The sequence below is a fragment of the Lissotriton vulgaris genome, chromosome 3_2, assembly GCF_964263255.1.
Source record: "Lissotriton vulgaris chromosome 3_2, aLisVul1.2, whole genome shotgun sequence".
In the NCBI taxonomy this organism is placed as follows: Eukaryota; Metazoa; Chordata; class Amphibia; order Caudata; family Salamandridae; genus Lissotriton; species Lissotriton vulgaris.
In genome coordinates this window covers 152095537-152113755 of record NC_141690.1, presented here as the reverse complement: position 1 = coordinate 152113755, position 18219 = coordinate 152095537, and the positions used below count along the sequence as shown (strand labels likewise).

The 18219-nt window shown below is 40.2% G+C and overlaps 1 protein-coding gene across 3 annotated transcripts in view; it reads left to right on the top strand.

Moving 5' to 3' along the window:
- The window catches only part of PPP2R2C (protein phosphatase 2 regulatory subunit Bgamma), a 516687-nt gene that overhangs the window by 241622 nt on the left and 256846 nt on the right, over positions 1 to 18219 (top strand). For all 3 annotated transcript variants that reach the window (XR_015309779.1, XM_086964113.1, XM_086964112.1), the window contains one exon: positions 4421 to 4586. Coding sequence is in view for 2 of the 3 variants with exons in the window: in XM_086964113.1 (XP_086820239.1) it covers positions 4421 to 4586 (166 nt within the window). In the remaining variant the exon portion in view is untranslated. The remainder of the gene's footprint in view (positions 1 to 4420; positions 4587 to 18219) is intronic.

The window sequence follows — 18219 nt, the reverse complement described above, 5'->3', positions numbered from 1 at the left end:
GGAGTGGAAAGACATATTCGCGTCTGACCGGGGCCAGGGGCCAAGACCCCTGCTCCAATTGGGAAACCTGTAATAAGGTACTCCAACGAGCAGGTGCTGAAACTTAGAAGTTCTATACGCCTGGGATGTGAGCTTTAATATCCTGAATTTTTGCCTTCTACCTGCCCTCTGCAGTGCTGCAATTATCATTGACCAATATCAAGGTTATAGTTCGCCTACCGCCCCTATAGGGTCTTATAAGGCCCTGGCCAAGACCTCTACTAATCTGGACAAAAATAATGGAAATGATCATGTATTTTACAATATAAACTGTCGATCACTTCCCAAACATAAGTCTGACATTTTGGATCTTTTGGTCACGGAGCACCCTGACGCCATTTTCCTCACGGAGACTTGGTTACAGGAGTGTTCAGGACCTGACATTGCGTTTGCCTTACCTCCCAATTACTTAATAGTTAGGAGAGATTGGATTATAAAAATGGGTGGTGGTATTGCAATTATTTATAAAGATTGCTATACTTGTACATTTTAAGTTATTCCTTTTAGTGGCTGCGAATCTGCATTAATTAAACTCACTACTAGTCCTCAGGTTACTTTCTCCTGCATTTTGCTTTATCGCCCCCCGGGATTGGCTGGGGCATGGGCAGACTCCTTTCCTGACCAAGTTGCCCTGTATCTTTTGGATACTGCCAATTTTACAAATTTGGGGGATTTTAACATGCATTTCGATGACCCAGCAGGTTCCAAAAGCGCTATACTTACTTCAGATCTGACAGCTATGAGTATTCTATTATGTACCTCGGGTCCTACTCATGTAGCAGGCCACTTACTTGACCCCATTTTCTCTAACCTGCCTAACATTAACTGTTCTCCTGCTCTTTCTGTCCTCTGGTCAGATAATTTTTTGTTGCGTTTTTGTGATAGCAAAGCTTCTCTAAGCTCGGCTTCTAGTACGCTTAGTATTAAGGGAAACTTCAGAAATTGGGCGAAACTAAACATGGATACTTTTAATAAAATTTTAACCAAGAATGCCCCTATTAATAGTCCAATTTCAGTAGCCAATGTGAATGAGATACATAATTGGCTACTCAACTCGGTTGATGTTTGCCTACCTTTTTCCGATAAAAAAATGAAGAACCACCGGCCTCCAGCCCCCTGGTTCTCAGAGTCTAAAAGAAGAAAAAAGTAAATGTAAAGCCTCTGAGAGACACTGGAGAAAGAACTATGCCCCTTAGACTAAATTAGCCTATAAATTGGCAAAAATAAATTATCATGCACTCTGCAAAGCCGCGCGAGCTGAGTTTGTTACATCCGCCATTACTAAAGCAAAGAACAACGCCAAAGCTTTATTCAAACTTGTAAAAGAATTATCGGGTGCAAAGTTTCTGCCTAAATCTCCTGATCTCACTGCCTTACAATGTGATGAGCTCGCCAAGATCTTTCTCAATAAAGTAGAACATATCTATGCCACACTGAAACAAGTCCAGTTAGTGGATAGTCAACAACACATGACGACTCCCGAACAGCCTATCATTAGTATTATTCCCCAGGTCACTAGGCCCTTGATAGCCACTAACAATCTACTCACTTGGGCACCCCTGGACATTAACTCCTTTAGGCAAATTTTGAATAGCTTGAAGTTTGGCTCCCCTAAGGACCCTGTCCCTCTTTCTGTGCTCCAGAAACTTGAAACGTCATCTTTGGTGCTAATTATGGAGCTGCTTAATGCGTCCTTAATGGAAGCCAAGGTACCATCTATGTGGAAACATGCTATGGTTCTCCCTCTTTTAAAAAAAGTTAATGCTGATCCGTTGCAACTATCCAATTTCCGGCCTATCCCTCTGCTCCCGGCTTTATCGAAAATACTGGAAAAACATGTCAATACTCAACTGTCATCTTTTTTTGAATTACATGATTTTCTACATAGTTCACAGTCGGGATTTCGACCAGGTTTCTCAACGGAGACTACCTTACAAGGTGTTACGGAAATGATAGGTAACCGTGTGGACAATGGCGATACTGTTGTCACTCTACTCCTTGATATGAATGCCGCGCTTGACACGGTCTCTCATGCACTGCTCTTGCAAGCGTTGCAGTCTCTAGGAGTGTCCAGTGTAGCACTCAACTGGCTAAAAGACTTTTTGGTGGATCGTACCTTGCAAGTTTTTTCTCCTACATCCAGCTCAAAAACGTACTTTTCATCCTATGGTGTTCCCTAGGGCTCTATTTTGAGCCCGTTGCTATTTAATGTCTATGTTAGGCCTTTAGACTTATTGCGGAACATTTCGGGCTTTCCCTTTTCTCCTATGCCGATGACACCCAGATTGTCTTCTCTCTATCTGCTGATAGAACGTCTAATCCATCCTCTCTCCAAGTTGGGTTGAGGAACATCACAGGATGGATGCAAGCTAATATGCTTAAACGTAATGGTGAGAAGACTGAGGGAATTCCAGAAGGAGGGGGCCAGGACAGAAAATTTCAGGCCCCCCATCCGGCACATAGAGGAGGAGCGGAGCTCCCTAGTAGGCTGATAAACTTGAATTGCCGAGGAAATATAGGCAGGCGCCGTTGCCGCTCGGGCTTGAAAGGTGGTACAACCTAGTTTGAATAAAGCCCGCTCCTTAATCGGCAGCCAGTGAAGGGACTTCAGTAAAGGTGAAGAGTGGTGAAATTTGGGCAACCCGAAAATCAGTCGGGCCGCCTGGTTCTGAACTGACTGAAGGCGTTGGAGAGCATAGGCGGGGGCACCGTTATACACGATGTTCCCGTAGTTTAGCCGAGAAAGAACCATCGCCATCAGAATCAGTTCAAGGGCAGGGACAGAAAAGAAACAGGAGATTTTCCGAATGGTTCGGAGCATAAAAAAGCAGGAAGACACAACAGAACTGATCTGGGAGTGGAGGGTAAGTTGATGATTGATGGTAATACCAAGGGTTTTAACAGAAGGGGAGAGTGAGGGGGGGGAACCTAGAGACAGAGGCCAGAAGATGGGGGACCAGGGACTGCCACTGCCGCCGGTCAAAACTAACTCAGTTTTATCCGGGTTGAGTTTCAGATGGTTGTGATTCATCCAATCCCGGATAAATAGCATGACTGACTGAAAGCAGTGAACACCGGATTGGGAAGGGGAAAGGTTAAAGATAAGCATCTTTCAGTGAGGCAGCAAGCGGTGAAAGTGTCGTCCACTTGCTTTACCATCCTCATATGGCTTAGAAAAATCCTTTGGATGATGCCATTATCCACACAACGTACTGGGGTCCATGCTCTTATTACATCTAGGCTGGATTATGTCAACATTGTTTATCTTGGAGCCAATAAGGATGTAGTACGCAAGCTGCAACTGGTCCAAAATGCTGTGGCCAGGCAGCTTTGCGAGATCCCCAAAAGTGCTTCTGTCTCAAGCGATTTCCGTGATTTGCATTGGCTCAGAGTTGAGAACCGTATAAAGTTCAAAGCCCTGAGCTATATATTCAGAATCAACTGTGGCAAAGCACCACAATATTTGAAAGCTTTAGTTCAGCGCTATCGCCCCTCACATACGCTACGCTCAACCACACTGTCCCGGATGGGCGGCTGCTTGTTTTCTTATCTTTGCCCACGGTTGTGGAACTCCCTTCCGAGGGCACTTCGGACTAAAGTCAGTTACGTGAACTACCTCAAGGGTCTGAAAACCTGGCTATTTAACTTATAGAGCCTTTTCTTTTCTTTCTTTACCTTATCAGACGGCGCCGGGAAACCCTTGGGTAGCTATGCACCTACTAAGAATAATTTTACAATAACAATAACTGCTCCAGCTGCAACACTGGTAGCCACTCCCCTGTGTTTGCAGCAGGTCCTCTTTTTTTAATATATCCTAAGAACGAGACACAAGTAGGACCTCAGTTAAATGTGTTATTCAAAACTGAAAATCGGAAGCATACAAGAGGACATCATGCTTCCAGTTTTGGGCTTTTCTATTACAAATCTTTGCTTCCTGGGTTGATAGTTCAATTGTTTTTATTTTACGTCAAAGCACACAGAATGCATTCATTTGGAGCAGTGCCATCTCCGCTTCCGAAAAGCCTTAAAGACCTGGTTTTTTGCCCAATAATTTTTTCTTCAGGATCAATTATGCTGTTCACTGTCAATTAGCGCCGGGAAACCCTCACGGGTAGCTGTCGCGTTCTATAAGATTAATAATAAATAAAATAAATAAAATAAAATTTGTGCAGTTAAAGCCAAGAACTGGAATTACTGTGTCCAGCCGACATAAACTGATCTCACGACCCTTTACATAATATGCAGAGCTCATTTGTCACAGTTTAATTCCGTAATCTGCTGGTTGCATAAAAAAGGTCAAGTTATTCATAAATATGTTTTTGTAATACAGTGAAATAGAAGTCAATTATTAAAAGTTGTTTTTTCTTGTTATTCTTTGCAGAGCAAAAATGAGCCTTGCAATCAGGGAGAGTATAATGTTTACAGCACTTTCCAGAGCCACGAACCGGAATTTGATTATCTAAAGAGTTTGGAAATAGAAGAAAAGATAAACAAGATTAAATGGTTACCTCAGCAAAATGCAGCCCACTCCCTTCTGTCAACTAATGGTAAGATTAGAAAGCTATTAAAACCATTTTTCATCAGACTTCTGTTTTTTGGAAATGGTCCTCAACTATTCATTTGGTCCAGTGTGGTATGAGGTAATCCTTTGTGAATAATTTCATTTTCATTAAAAAAAAAAGATTCTTTTGTGATAATTATATTGTTTTTGTGCAATGGTGCTTGTGCTATTCTCTGTAGACAAACATGATGGTATCTGTGTTACATTTCATTAAATTAGGTACACGTCACATAGCTTCTGCTTAATGTGGTTTAGGATTAAAACAAATTAAACAGATAAAAATACAGTAATGCAGATTTAGGATTTGTGGGTTTGAGTAAGCTAGAATTTGATTTTTTTTATAGCCAAGCCATCACAAATTACCTTACCCATAATGATGCCAATTGTTTCTCTTTTTTAAAAGAAAGGAGAATGATTAAATGTACTGACTCTATTGATTAGGCAAATACCCATAACAGATTATATACAAGAGATTAAAAATTAGAATCACAATGTAAAACCTTTCAGACCAACAATGTTATTGGTGGACAATATGACGTCACGTGCTAACTTAACAAATAATAGATTGGAGTAAATGATCCTGCCACTCAGCTTCTGTCATGGGAATGTAAAGTAAACAAGCTATGGCGATGCAGCAGGTCTGGCTGTAATGGGCTGTTGCGCACTACAATTTCACAGGAACCCTCTCACTCTGCACTCACATCAGCAGTGTCCTTTGCCCATGGTGTAGTGGGAAGTAGGAGCAAGAACCAAGAAATAATGTCCGTCTGTGCTGTTCAATGAAGCATGGGCGCGTGAGAAGAACAAAGCATGTGAGAGGTCATGTACAGCTGAAGCCAAGAGCTGAGATACTCAGGACAAGTGCCACCATGCATCTTGTGCACCATGAAAATGGTCCTAAACAAGATCTATTTTTTCACTGGGAACTTGAGGAAAAAGTCCAGATGGGATGTAAGAGGAATGTGCTGAGGTAAATTAAGTACTAGGCATGGCAGACACATTTTGTGCAATTTGAAGGCAACAGATATGTTATGTAGAGGTCTATCAATATTGCACTCTTATATTCCTCATGATCAGATGATAGTTGCCTGGGTCACCGCCATTCTTCTTTCTCCTCGTAGGAAAGGAAGAATTCTCCTTAAGCTCTTCAAAAGGTAGTAACATGTACCAGCAACCATGTTGACATGCAGACAGAAGGTAGGAGCAGGGCTGATGGTAACAACAACATTTGTACACATAGTAGCTGGAGCCAAGTGTGGACCAAGAGCTGCTGACGGACATCCAGGTCAAAGGAAAATTCCCTAGAACCAACACCAGCTTTAATAAGGAAAAGCCAAAAGGTTATTGGTTCTCAAACAAAAAACTGATAGAAACATTCCTATAGTTTAAGAGGGAAGTCAGAGTTAAAAACCTATTGTTGTATTGGGAATTGTTATCAGCAGTGTAGTAAACAAAAAAAAAAGAAAGCTGAAAGAAGATATTAAAGCAACTAAAAAGGGTTAAGTAAAGGTTAAGGAATTCCGCGAAGTGCAAAATAATTCTTAATAAATCAATGTCCAGGGTTTTTCATTATTTTAAAAAGAAAAGGTACATTAATTCACACACAAACTACATACTAAACATACATTTGCAAATGCATGCAATGAAAGCTAGACCTGTCTAGCACCAAGTAAAATGAAGATGTGTTAAAGAATGTATATCCTCTCACTAGGGTGTTTGTCAAAGAGTTCGCAACAAGATTTTTTTGAATTGTGGTTGTCACAGAATTCTCTAAGCAAAACACTTTCCTCTTGCATATGTGAGAGGTCACAAAATAAACTCCGCCTAGTGCATTTGTGAAAGAGTTCAAAGCTCTCAGGATATTGAGGCAGAGCAATCCAGGCTGACTCAGTGATGTGTTGTGGGTTAGAACCTCAGTATTTATCAACACACAGAATACTCAATAAATCAATGCCCAACCAGTGTTATTTTTTTAACACCTTAACCGCAGCAGTTTTTCAGCCACGGTGCGGGCGTTCTGAAGGGTGGGCGGGTCTGCGTCGGCCGTTGGCCGACAGCAGCACTGGGGAGAGAGTTGGCCGACGGGAGCACGGAAGGGGTTAATAAAGCAAAAGTACTTTAATGCAAACATAACAATATACTATACTCAAAATGGCAAATATTTTCAAGATTTCATGTGGAAATACAAACTGAAATCTACACAACTGGCCTAGCATGAGTGCAAATCACATACCCTTAAGAACTACCATTGGAAACAACTAACCCTGTAAATGCGGTCTGCTGCTGTTATCGTTGAGGTACTGTGTGATAATTTGAGCGCCACCGGGCTCTAATTGTAAAAAACAACAATGGTCCTATATGAACTTATTGAAAAAAATGAGGCTTTTCTTAATCAAAAAGGTTACCGGCTTTGCCAAGTCATGCAGTATGTACAATGCTTTTTAATCATATTTAATAATCAATAAAGAAAAACAATATCCTGAACATAAATATAACCATCTCAAGACGCATCAAAAATGTAGGCTCCCTCAAATACTTTGAGTCAGCCTAAATTGTTTGATTTGCATTGACATCAAGATTCAGTGCCTGGATAACCTCACTGGTGATAACCAGTGCTCTGCAAATTCAGCTTATATCACTTTCTCTCATTTGGGCCAGACCCAAAAGGGATATATATATATTTATATATATATATTATTATTATTATTATTATGCTGTTTTATAACGCGCTCCATTACTGCCGGAGTATCCTGGCGCGAAGAAGAAAAAGACAGAATAAACAGCCTACCCTACACAGAACAAAAACTAAAAGGCTTGTCGAAACAAATGGGTTTTCAACCCTTTTTTAAAAGAAATAAAGTTCACAGTAGCCCGCAAGGATAGAGGGAGCTCATTCCAAGCCAAAGCGGCCTTCACCGCCACTGATTGCCCTCCCAGCCGAGAAAGCCGGAAGAGCGGGACCTGAAGCAGATGTTGAGCGGCAGAGCGCAAAAGTCGCTTAGGAGAGTAGCGCCTAAATCGTTTCATCAGGTAGGCGGGGCCTTTTCCATAGATAGCTTTGTGGGCCAGGGTCAAAATTTTAAAAGTAATCCTCTGGGAAACTGGCAGCCAGTGCAGACTCTGCAGGTGATTCCTAGCGCTGACCCGACTGGGGATATTACCCAACAGTCTGACGGTTGCGTTTTGGATCACCTGGAGACGTCTCACCATATAAGCCGGGGATCCACTCAGCAGGCCATTGGCATAGTCAAGTCGCGAGAGAATTAAAGCTCTTGCAACTGACTCTCTTGCTGAGGCAGGCAGATAGGGGAAAAACTTCCGCAACGCCTTAAGAGTCCCGAAACAGCCTCCTGCCAGCTTCTTTATATGCCCCTCAAACCGGAGGTCTTCCCCAAACCAGACCCCTAGGTTCTTGGCGAGGACATTGACTGAACCGGGCATCGGGAAACCGGCCGGCCAAAGTGCTTCTCTAAAGTTAGGGGGGAATTGACCGTAGAGCAGTATTTCCGACCTATCCTCGTTGCACTTCAGTTGCGCGGAGGCTAACCAGTTGAAAACCGCGGATATATATATATATATTCAGGCTCACAGCGCGTAGTCAGCACGGCTACGCAAAATGCACTCTCCAAGACAGAGAAAAGATCACTCCCAATCCTTCTTGTGCATTTCCAAAGTTTCTTTAATCCATCATGTGCAGCATCGTGAATATAAACAACGAAAACAACCCCAACGCGTTTCGGCGAACCTTCACCTTGGTCATGGGTAATTACATTGTCAGTATTCCAAACATTAAATAAAGTTAACACGTGATATGTGCTCAAAATAAACAAAAGATTTGAAACCCCATTAACGCGGCCATCTTTGAGTGGAGTAATCATACCATATACCTAATGGGTCCACCACATTATCTTAAAACAAATATACGATGACAATCCTGTCAAATACCTCAGGCATGGAGTTTGCACATAAAAAAATGGGATTATATTAGCATCTCACAATTTACGCATATAACAGTATGATACAGTGCATCGTGGTTTAAAGTGCGAGGCATCACGCCAAATGACCTTCCGGAAATGATTGCCACAACCAATATGCGCCGCAGCCAGAAAGAGCTTCAATTTGCTCAAATGGGAAACATTTTGGTGGCATGGTATTCCGTAATTTAAACTGTAGAGTCAGTTTAACAATTGCAAAGTCCCAAGTGAGAGATTCTAATATATGCGTCAGCAATGATATCACCAGTCAAAATCGTTTTTCAATAGCGGAGTCAGTCTAACAATTGCAAAGTCCCAAGTGAGAAATTCTAATTTAATTGCAATTGTTAAACTGACTCTACAGTTTAAATCTTTTCTCTGTCTTGGAGAGTGCATTTTGCGTAGCCGTGCTGACTACGCGCTGTGAGCCTGAATCTGTTTACAGGGTCACCTTTGCCCCTGGATTGCACCGCTGTTTTGGTGTTTAGGAAGTGGAACTGCATATATAAATATATATATATATATATATATATATATATATATATATATATATATATATATATATATATATATATATATATATATATATATATATATATATGTATGTATGTATGTATGTATGTATGTATGTATATATATATATATATATATATATATATATATATATATATATATATATTTGTTGTTTGTGGTGTTACTATTAGCAAAACAGTATTATAATTGTGATATTGAGACACTCTAAGATGGCGCCCCTTGCTGCAAAAAAGCATCAGTCTTTTGTTTGTTTCTTTATGTTTGTAAACATTCATAATGGCGCTGCGCTCGTCTTGTGAGACGAAAACATTGAGAAAGGGAGGGCTCTCCCGAAACGCGTCTGTCCTGAATAAATCTGCCCTGTGAATACGAGCTGTGCCGTGCTTGCGAGTGCTTTTTTCTTCCTTTGACCCGGCTGGGCATTTTGAGGATTGTGGAGCTTTGATATATATATATATATATATATATATATTACCTACTGGCGGTCGCCAGTAGGTATATATAGTTAGGATTTTTTTCCTATGGGATTTCTGAAAATTCTATGTCGAATAACTTTGGCGTTTGTGGACGGAATTGGCTGAAATTTTCAGGAAAATGGCACATTTTGTTTCTGAGCAGTCCCTGAAAATTTGAGGAGGTTTCGTCAAGGGGGGGGCGAGAAAAAAGGGGGGTCCCAAAACGCGTTTTTCCATAGGGCGGTTGGAATCACTTTTAGCTCGAACGGCTGAATGGATTCACATGAAACTTGGCAAAATTGTAGATTTGGTTTGCCCGACGTGCCTTTGCTATGTCTCAATATATGTGCTCCAGTGGATTTTGAGAAATTACCATTTTAAAAAACAGATATATCTGTGACAGCGTCCCGGTTAGCGCCCCGGTTCGCGTACCTGGCGCGTAACGGAACTTTGCGAGGAGAAGCGGATTGGCTCCCCGCTGACTGTCAACATTTTAAAGAGTCCGGAGCGGCCGCCATCTTGTGTCTCGGTAGGATCGAGATACAAGAGGTGGAAAAAACAAAGTGGGAAATGAGCATAAGGGGCCAGAGTACATCCTCCCTGACCCCCTAGGTTTGATGAGGGGGCTTTAAAGGGGCCCCGCGGGTCAAAAAAAAAAAAATTATTATCGTTTTTTCTTGCGGGGGAGCGCTCGGTACGCGCACCGGGAAGCGGTCCGGGAAGCGTAATATTGGGAAAATGGGATGAAAGAATGTTCAAATATTGTATGTGATTGTTCTTCAAGATGTAGGTACCAATGCAGAATCTAAAAATAAAAATACACCGTTTTCTTTGTAAATATCTTGCATGTTGTTTCAGAAGTTATTGTGGCATATGGAATTCATAGCGTAGTCTGTCAGGAAAGCAGAAACACCATGGAGGCAGGAGATGATAAAGAGATGTTAAATACACATTGGAGATAATATAGTGGGAGAAAGGAAGTAACTATGAGCAAACTTATTATGTAACACAAAAAAGTTGCACAGTATATATAAAGTCTGATTTTACATTATAATCAATTTGCTACTAGTTTACAAAATACATATAAAAATGAATAATGTCTCAAACAATTTTTTAATTATTAAATAAAAATTTATTTTTCTGATTCGTTTTCAAAATTAAAAAGAACTTCTAATAATTCATTGTCAGATTTTTTTTCATTTTCAATTAGGAAATCTACTGATTCCACACATTGCAGAAGTTCAAAGTCCCGTGATTCATCATAGAATTCAGAGTCAATTTCTGTATCTGTGTTGCTTCTTGCAACAATTTCAAAGTTAGTTTTGTTCTCTCCTTCCATTTCTGTGCTGTAAAAACGAATTTTTAAAAAATATATCAGTACAGATAGGGCACTGTTGGGTTTAAGTACAGACAGGTAGTTTGTTTTTTTAAACAGTGATTTTATCTTTGGGCAGTGTATGGTATCAGACTGGAAGTAGAAATATAAAAAAATGTATGTGATAAAGCCTAAGTTAATTCTTAATTATACAAGACAAGCCTAACTTCATCCATAACTAAAACAGAGATGTCTATCTTATTCTATAACTATTACAGAGGGATAGTATATAACTATCAGAAAATGTTTTCCTAATTAACTTAAAGTACAGAACATACTTCAGTTTTTAAAATATCATCTTACCAATCAAAAATAAGTTTAAGTTCTCAGTTGAAATGCACTTAATATGTACTTCAGGAAGTAGTAGTCAAAATGGCTGTGTTTCTCTCTCTTTCTTTATATATATTCAGGTACATAACCAATCAAATGTCATAAAATAATAGAAGATATTGAAAGTAGCATTTTGATTGGTTGTCAATTCTAACACTTCATAAGTGTTTTGGTTAGGTAATTTACCTCAGGATATTTAGTCAGGCTTACAGCATAATTTTCTCAATGGAATGCCATCAATTTGGGTAAATGGTAGGGACTGCTCTGTAGTAGGCCCTATTCTATATTTGATGAAAGTGTCTGTAGTAGTTTTTCTGTAAATTACTTTCCCACCTTTTTTTATCGAGCGCTTACCGGTGCGCTCCCCGGTACGCGAACCGGCAGCGTTACGGGAGTCCTCCATTTTCTGTATTGGCAGAATTGAGTCATAAGATGGAGGACAAAGAATGTACGGAATGGGTAGAAGGGGGCACGGTAGACACTTTTTGACCCTCTAGGTTTTCTGAGGGGGGATTAGGACGCTGATATATGCAAAAATAAAAAAATTAAATTTTTGAAAATTTCGCGGGGGAGCGCCCGGTACGCGCACCGGTAAGCTAACCGGGGAGCGTACTTTGGTGAAGAAAAAATAAATAAAAAAAGATAAACGATTTGAATGATTAGAGGTAGGGTAGCTCTGAAAAGAGATATTGTGTTCTGTGGCTAATTTAGGTACCTACAAGTAGGTTCCAATGCACACTTTTAAATAAAGGACGAATATTCTATTCCCTTCATCGGATAAGTGTACACCATCTCTTCTGTAGATGTGTTGAATGTTGGAACGCAAGTTATTGTTGTATATTAAACCCATTCCATAGTCTCTCATGTAAGCAGAAACAGATTTATTCACATGTTTCTGTGCTTTCTCAAATTGTGGAAAAAAATTAATTTGACCAATTCAATTTTTGTCTTTGATATATATTGGAATATACCAAGGCCGTTTGGGGAAAAAGTGTCATTTAAAAGAAGAATACATTTTACAGCTTTTGATATTTGCTATTAAAAAAACATTGAAATTCACTGAAAAAAACATAGGTTATAGACCATATATAGTTAGGAATTAGCATTTACAAAACCTTGAAAATTCACTGAAAAAACCATAGATTATAGACCATATATAGTTAGGGATTAGCATTTACAAAACCTTATTTTACTCACACAAAACCATTGAAATTCGCATATATAGTTAGTTGCACTAACTATATATCGCGCACCCGCAATCCCCTGCTGATGATGTCACATATTACATCATTCCTGACATGGTCAGTGACATCACTGATGACATCATCCAGTGACTGTATGTTTCTGTAAAGTTAAAATATGTCTAACATATTGAAGAATGAGTGGATGTATAGGTGTCTGGATGAAGGATTTAGTAGGTGCATGACTGACTGTATGAGAGAGTGATTAAATGTGTCTCACTGAGTGCATGGGTTAGTGACTAAACTGTCTTAATTTGTGCATCATTATATCTGTTGTTCTGTAAACTGCTGCATGTGTTGATCAGTAGCTATATGAGTAACTATATGGGTTATTGATTGGTTGCCCAAGTATTTGTATGGGAGACTGAGTATGTGTGTGAGTGGCTGGGAGGTGTATGACTTTGTGCATAGATGTGTGAGCAGTTGATTCACTAGATGTAGGGGTTCAAAAGTGAATGTGGAAACAGTTGCATGGGCAGTTGACTGTGTGCACGAGTGTATTGGTGAGTGAATGGATATCTCAGTGCTACATGTCAAAGTAAGTACATATGTAAAACACAGTACATGTGAGAGTTGACATATATAAATAACTGTGCATAAGAGCCAGTGAATGTGTGAGTGGCTGTATGGATCATTGTGAACTTGTATCAGGGATTGTATAAGAGAGTAAATATGTGTTAGAATATGTTTGAATTAGTAAGGTGTGTATAACTGTATAGTTGAGGAAATGGAGGAGTGATTGATTCTTTGCATGACTGACTAGGTGTGTGAGTAACTCCATGGATGAGTGACAATCTGTGAGTGTCTGTTTACACTGAGTGTATCTAAGGTTATATTAGAGTCTGAAGAGGTTCATCGTATTATCACATGAATGATGTCATCAGTGATGTGATCAGTAATGTCAAATGAGATGTCATCAGTGATGTCATCAGTGATGTCACTGACCATGTCATGAATGATGTAATATGTGACATCATCAGCAGTGGATTGCGGGTGCGCGATATATAGTTAGTGCAACTAACTATATATGTGAATTTCAAGGGTTTTGTGTGAGTAAAATAAGGTTTTGTAAATGCTAATCCCTAACTATATATGGTCTATAACCTATGGTTTTTTCAGTGAATATATATATATATATATATATGCAACTTCTTCCTATCGTCAGAGTTGACAGTATAAAAAACACATTCCTCTTATATTTTTTAAATACATAAACATGTAAAGCCTCTGTCTCTGGTGTTTGTCATTGAGTTCACAATGTAAAACCCCTTCCTTTTGCATTTGTCAGAGAGTTTACTACATAGCCCCTTCCTTTATAATTGGTCTGAGTTCATAATGTAAAACACCTTCCTATTACATTTGTCAGAGAGTTCAAATGGTTAAGCCCCTGCCTATGGTGTTTGGGAAGGAAGTCACATTACAAAAACCCTTCCTGTTATATTTGTCAGAGGGTTCACAATTTATAACCACTTCATATGGTGTCTGGCAAGCAGCTCAATGTAAAACCCTTCTTATAATCCTTGCCAGCGAGTTCACAATATGAAACCCTTTCTTAATGTATAGGTCACTGGAGTTACACCATGCAAAGCCCCTTCCTATTGCTGTTGACATGGGTCCTGCATTAATAATGTCCATGTCGCTCCATGAAACTACTTCTTGGGGTGGCTAACACAACCATTTTGCAATCAAATACTTGTAGAGAGGATAGGTGATCACATAAGCCCTCGCAGACAGCTGCGCTATCAAGCCAGCCATAACAACTAATAAGATTGTAAAAACACAGTTTGTCAGAGAAGAATCACCAACACCCTTGCCTACTATGGTAGTCAGTAGAACTGCATGTTTGAAAACACTTAACACAGTGTAATACAAATTCACTAATAATGGGCCATTAGCCTTAACATATGCGTTTCATATTAAGCTTACTACCTTACTACCTTTCTCAACCCGTTTCATAATAACCGGATGAGACATATGGCATCAGACTTAACTTTTCCCAATGTACCAAAAAGGCATAAAATCTTGATTATTGACTTTTCACCACAACCAACTCATGCCTACAATATTGAACATAATCTGTACAATATATGCACTGTTTTTCAATGCAAGCACTCCACCTCTGCCCAAAGATAGCTGGCAGGGAGGACAACCATTAAGTGAGTAGAACCAAAGCCCCTCTCACTATAGTGCTTCTGAAAAATGTTTTAGTTGATCACACATAGTAGGCAGCAGCTACGCTAACAAGCCAAAATATATCTTCCCAGTCCTTACACCCAGTTGTAATATATACCCCACACTTCTGAAATAAGGAGTGGACCTTGTGTATATGTTTGCCCAGTACTGATGTGTTGAGTTGGAAAGTGCTTTGCAAGAAATGTTTCAAGGCACTAAAGAACATTATCCCTCAAAGTGCAGCCACCAGGTTAGACTTAATAGTTGGGCTGATCATGTAGTACTCACTTTTTTTATCCCTAAATCGCTCAATTCTGTCAGTAACTGTAGTCAACTCTGCACAGCTTCAATGTACCCTTTAAATTAAGACTGGAGAAATATTGTGAGCCTGAATACACAACCAGTATTGGCCATTTGTGCCCATATGGGGAGTTGTAGCTATCAATAAAGGACGGGACGAGCCTTTTTTTGCTATTATGCATTTCTTGGAGGGTAGGAACTACTGGAGGCCAGCTTATGAAGGCCCAGGATCACTCCTAGCACCTCTGTCCCTTTCACCAGGTCATCGAGGTTAATAACAGCAGGTACAGTAGGGGTGTCTATCTTTCTGTGAGATTGAGAGCGATCAGTGAGGGGGAAGAGAGAGGAGAGAAGGAGAGATCAATAGAATTCATTTACGGGATGAGAGAGCGACAGAAAGAAGCAAGGGAGTGCAGCTGCTTTGAGCATTTTTGCAGGCCTGCTTTTGATTCCCAGTCTGGACATGTCTCCAGGTCATCTCACATTGGCATTACATACACAATGCTTTATGGCAATAGAGAGAACTGTTGATAAGAACCAGTCTTAAATTGTGATTTTCGAAAACAAATCCAAAAAGAGAGTTTTGACCTTATATATTTGTTTCAGCCATTGCAGTGCATGGATCACTGTCTGGATAAATCTTCTATGTTATGTGTACGCTCCAGCAGTTAGCAACACAGATGACTCCTGCAGGGTTACGGTGATTGTAGGCCTTGGTTCCAGTGAAGACAGTGGTCTGTCCTGGAGCCTCCTCAGTTGGAGGGCTTCCTTGTTAAACTGAACCCTTTAAAGTTAGCTGAAAAGAGAACACAAAAGACAGAGTAGCTAGCTAAAAAGCTTGATTTATGTCTTCTTTTAATCATGTTGAAGATGTGAGAGAGCCTTATGACACACTATACTAAAAGGTGGGAGGCTGTTCAGTTGGGGAAATCCCTGATTGGATAGTAAGAAGGCCTGAAATTGCCACTAACGTGGAACGGGTTCTTAGCTAGGAAATGCTAAGCTGTGTGGTACCAGAGTGAACATATTGTATTGAGCATGAATATATCTCTTTACAACGCATGTGAATACATTGCATGCCATTACAATGAGGTTATTACAACAACCGTGTTGTTACAATGCAAACCAGAACATCGCACCCCCTACAGCAAGTCGTTGATCCCGAAATACGGTGAGACCACCAACGCGGCACTCATGCCAGTTAATTTGAGCACCCGAAAGGACCCTAACGACCCAGACGACCACTTCCTTAATTAACCCAAAATACGCCCAGAAGAAGCCACAGGCCGGATGGCCGTGTAAGGGGTGAAACACGTGTTGGCTGTCAGTTTTGCTCTCTAAACTCATTCTCACTGATAGAGTTACAATACTATCATAAACCCGCTACAAAATGAACTATAGTCTGATTGGAATTTTCTCCTAGAAAAAAAGATAAACTAATCTTGCCCTTACAACCTTGCTGAACCTTATCTACGTTAGGGGGTTAGGGGTTTCCCCCTGTCAAGGGCAAGCATCAGTACAAGAATTTTCGCTCAATATTCGGCCAGTAGGGGATCGGGACCTTTCACCCCTTAAATCACATATGTATATATATTCACCCCAAAAAATAAAGGCTACGCCTCTATAGCTAGGTATGGTTAGACCTAAGCTTATTTTTTAAAAGCCCTTGAAATTAATTATTAAAAACAATGCTTAAAGTCACCTCACACCACACATATCACATCACTCATGACATGTTAAATTACATAATTGGTGACATCCCTGATGACAGCTCAATTGACATCACTGCTCATATCATTGAGCCTACTGTTACTCAAATTGCTTTATAAACCGTTAGATCATTTTTAAAAGACAAAGTATATAGTAAAGGGCCCACAAACATATACAGCATAGACTCACTCTATGTACATGTATGAAACAGAGTAGTATTGGAGTCTGATTCAGCATAGTGGAAGTTATATGGTGCACAGTTTAGATACAGTGAAGTTTTAGGAACAATCAGTACTTCATTTAAATAAGGTAGAGACTAGAGTGAGTTGCACATGTTTCAAATAGGTTGTAGTTTAAATAAAAGACCTGTTGCCAAAACGTGTATGAAAAACTAAAGCTTCTCCTTACATGACTATATTCACCTGTGGATTTCTGTACACATACTGTTGTTAAAGAATGTTCATGTATTGCTATGGAAGATTTCTATATCAACTGGATGTTTATAAAGGTACTTATTTCCATAAGATCTGCAAAATCCTGAGACATTATATATTGGTATAGAAAGTATAATGTATAAGTGACTCACAGAGTTCAAGTCGCAGTATGATTGTAAGTGTTGTTAAAATAGCGTATGCCATTCTACTCAACCAGCAGCAAGCGGCCAAGTCCTGCTGCTCTCAGCGTATGGCTACGCACAACAGGGAGTTAGCAGCCAACCCCTTGTTGAGCACAGCTTTCAGTTATGCACAGCAGGGTCTGGCCAGGCCTTGCGCCCAACCCTCCCACAGGTGACCAATGCCTGCTGCTCATGGCCTCTGGCCAGGCCGTACAGCCTGCCCATTGCTGCAAGCAGCCAACTCCCCTTCCCACTATGGGATCAGCAAACATTCATCATTTTAAAGATTCAGAGGAAGATACTTTTCTGGAGCAGACATCTTATTCCACAACCTACAGCTGCCCTTAGGCCTACCCCCAGAGGGGCCAACAATGTTATACATCAGAGTGCAATCAGGGGGCTCACTGCCAATGCACCCATGACTTTCCACCTCCCATACCCAACAAGTCCATTCACGTGCATGGGAGAGTAACCAGTTTTACATCAGGATGGAGCAAAATAATAATCAATGAATTATTTACATTATAAAGCCAAGCACAACTGGAGCATCAGTAAAGCCATCTCCTCAGCCATTATCAGACCCGCAGCTCCTGGACATGTCTGCCGCTTTTACAAACACAAAATCGTATTTAACACGGAAAACGAGTAGAGGGCTGGTCTCCAGACCAGAGCTACGGCAAGGCTACTAATCCTGATATTGTGTGATCCATAAGAAACTAAAAACATGAAGCCCGTTATAGATCTGTGATATAGATTCAAAATTGTCATTATGAATGGGTAATCTTCGAGGTGTTGTCCCAAACGACCAACAGGGAAAATTCTCTTTTTTTCGACATGGAGGTTGCATATTTCTATATAGATTTGGTGAAACAAAAAAACATTGACGCTTGCTAAGGTTAGTGATCACGAACA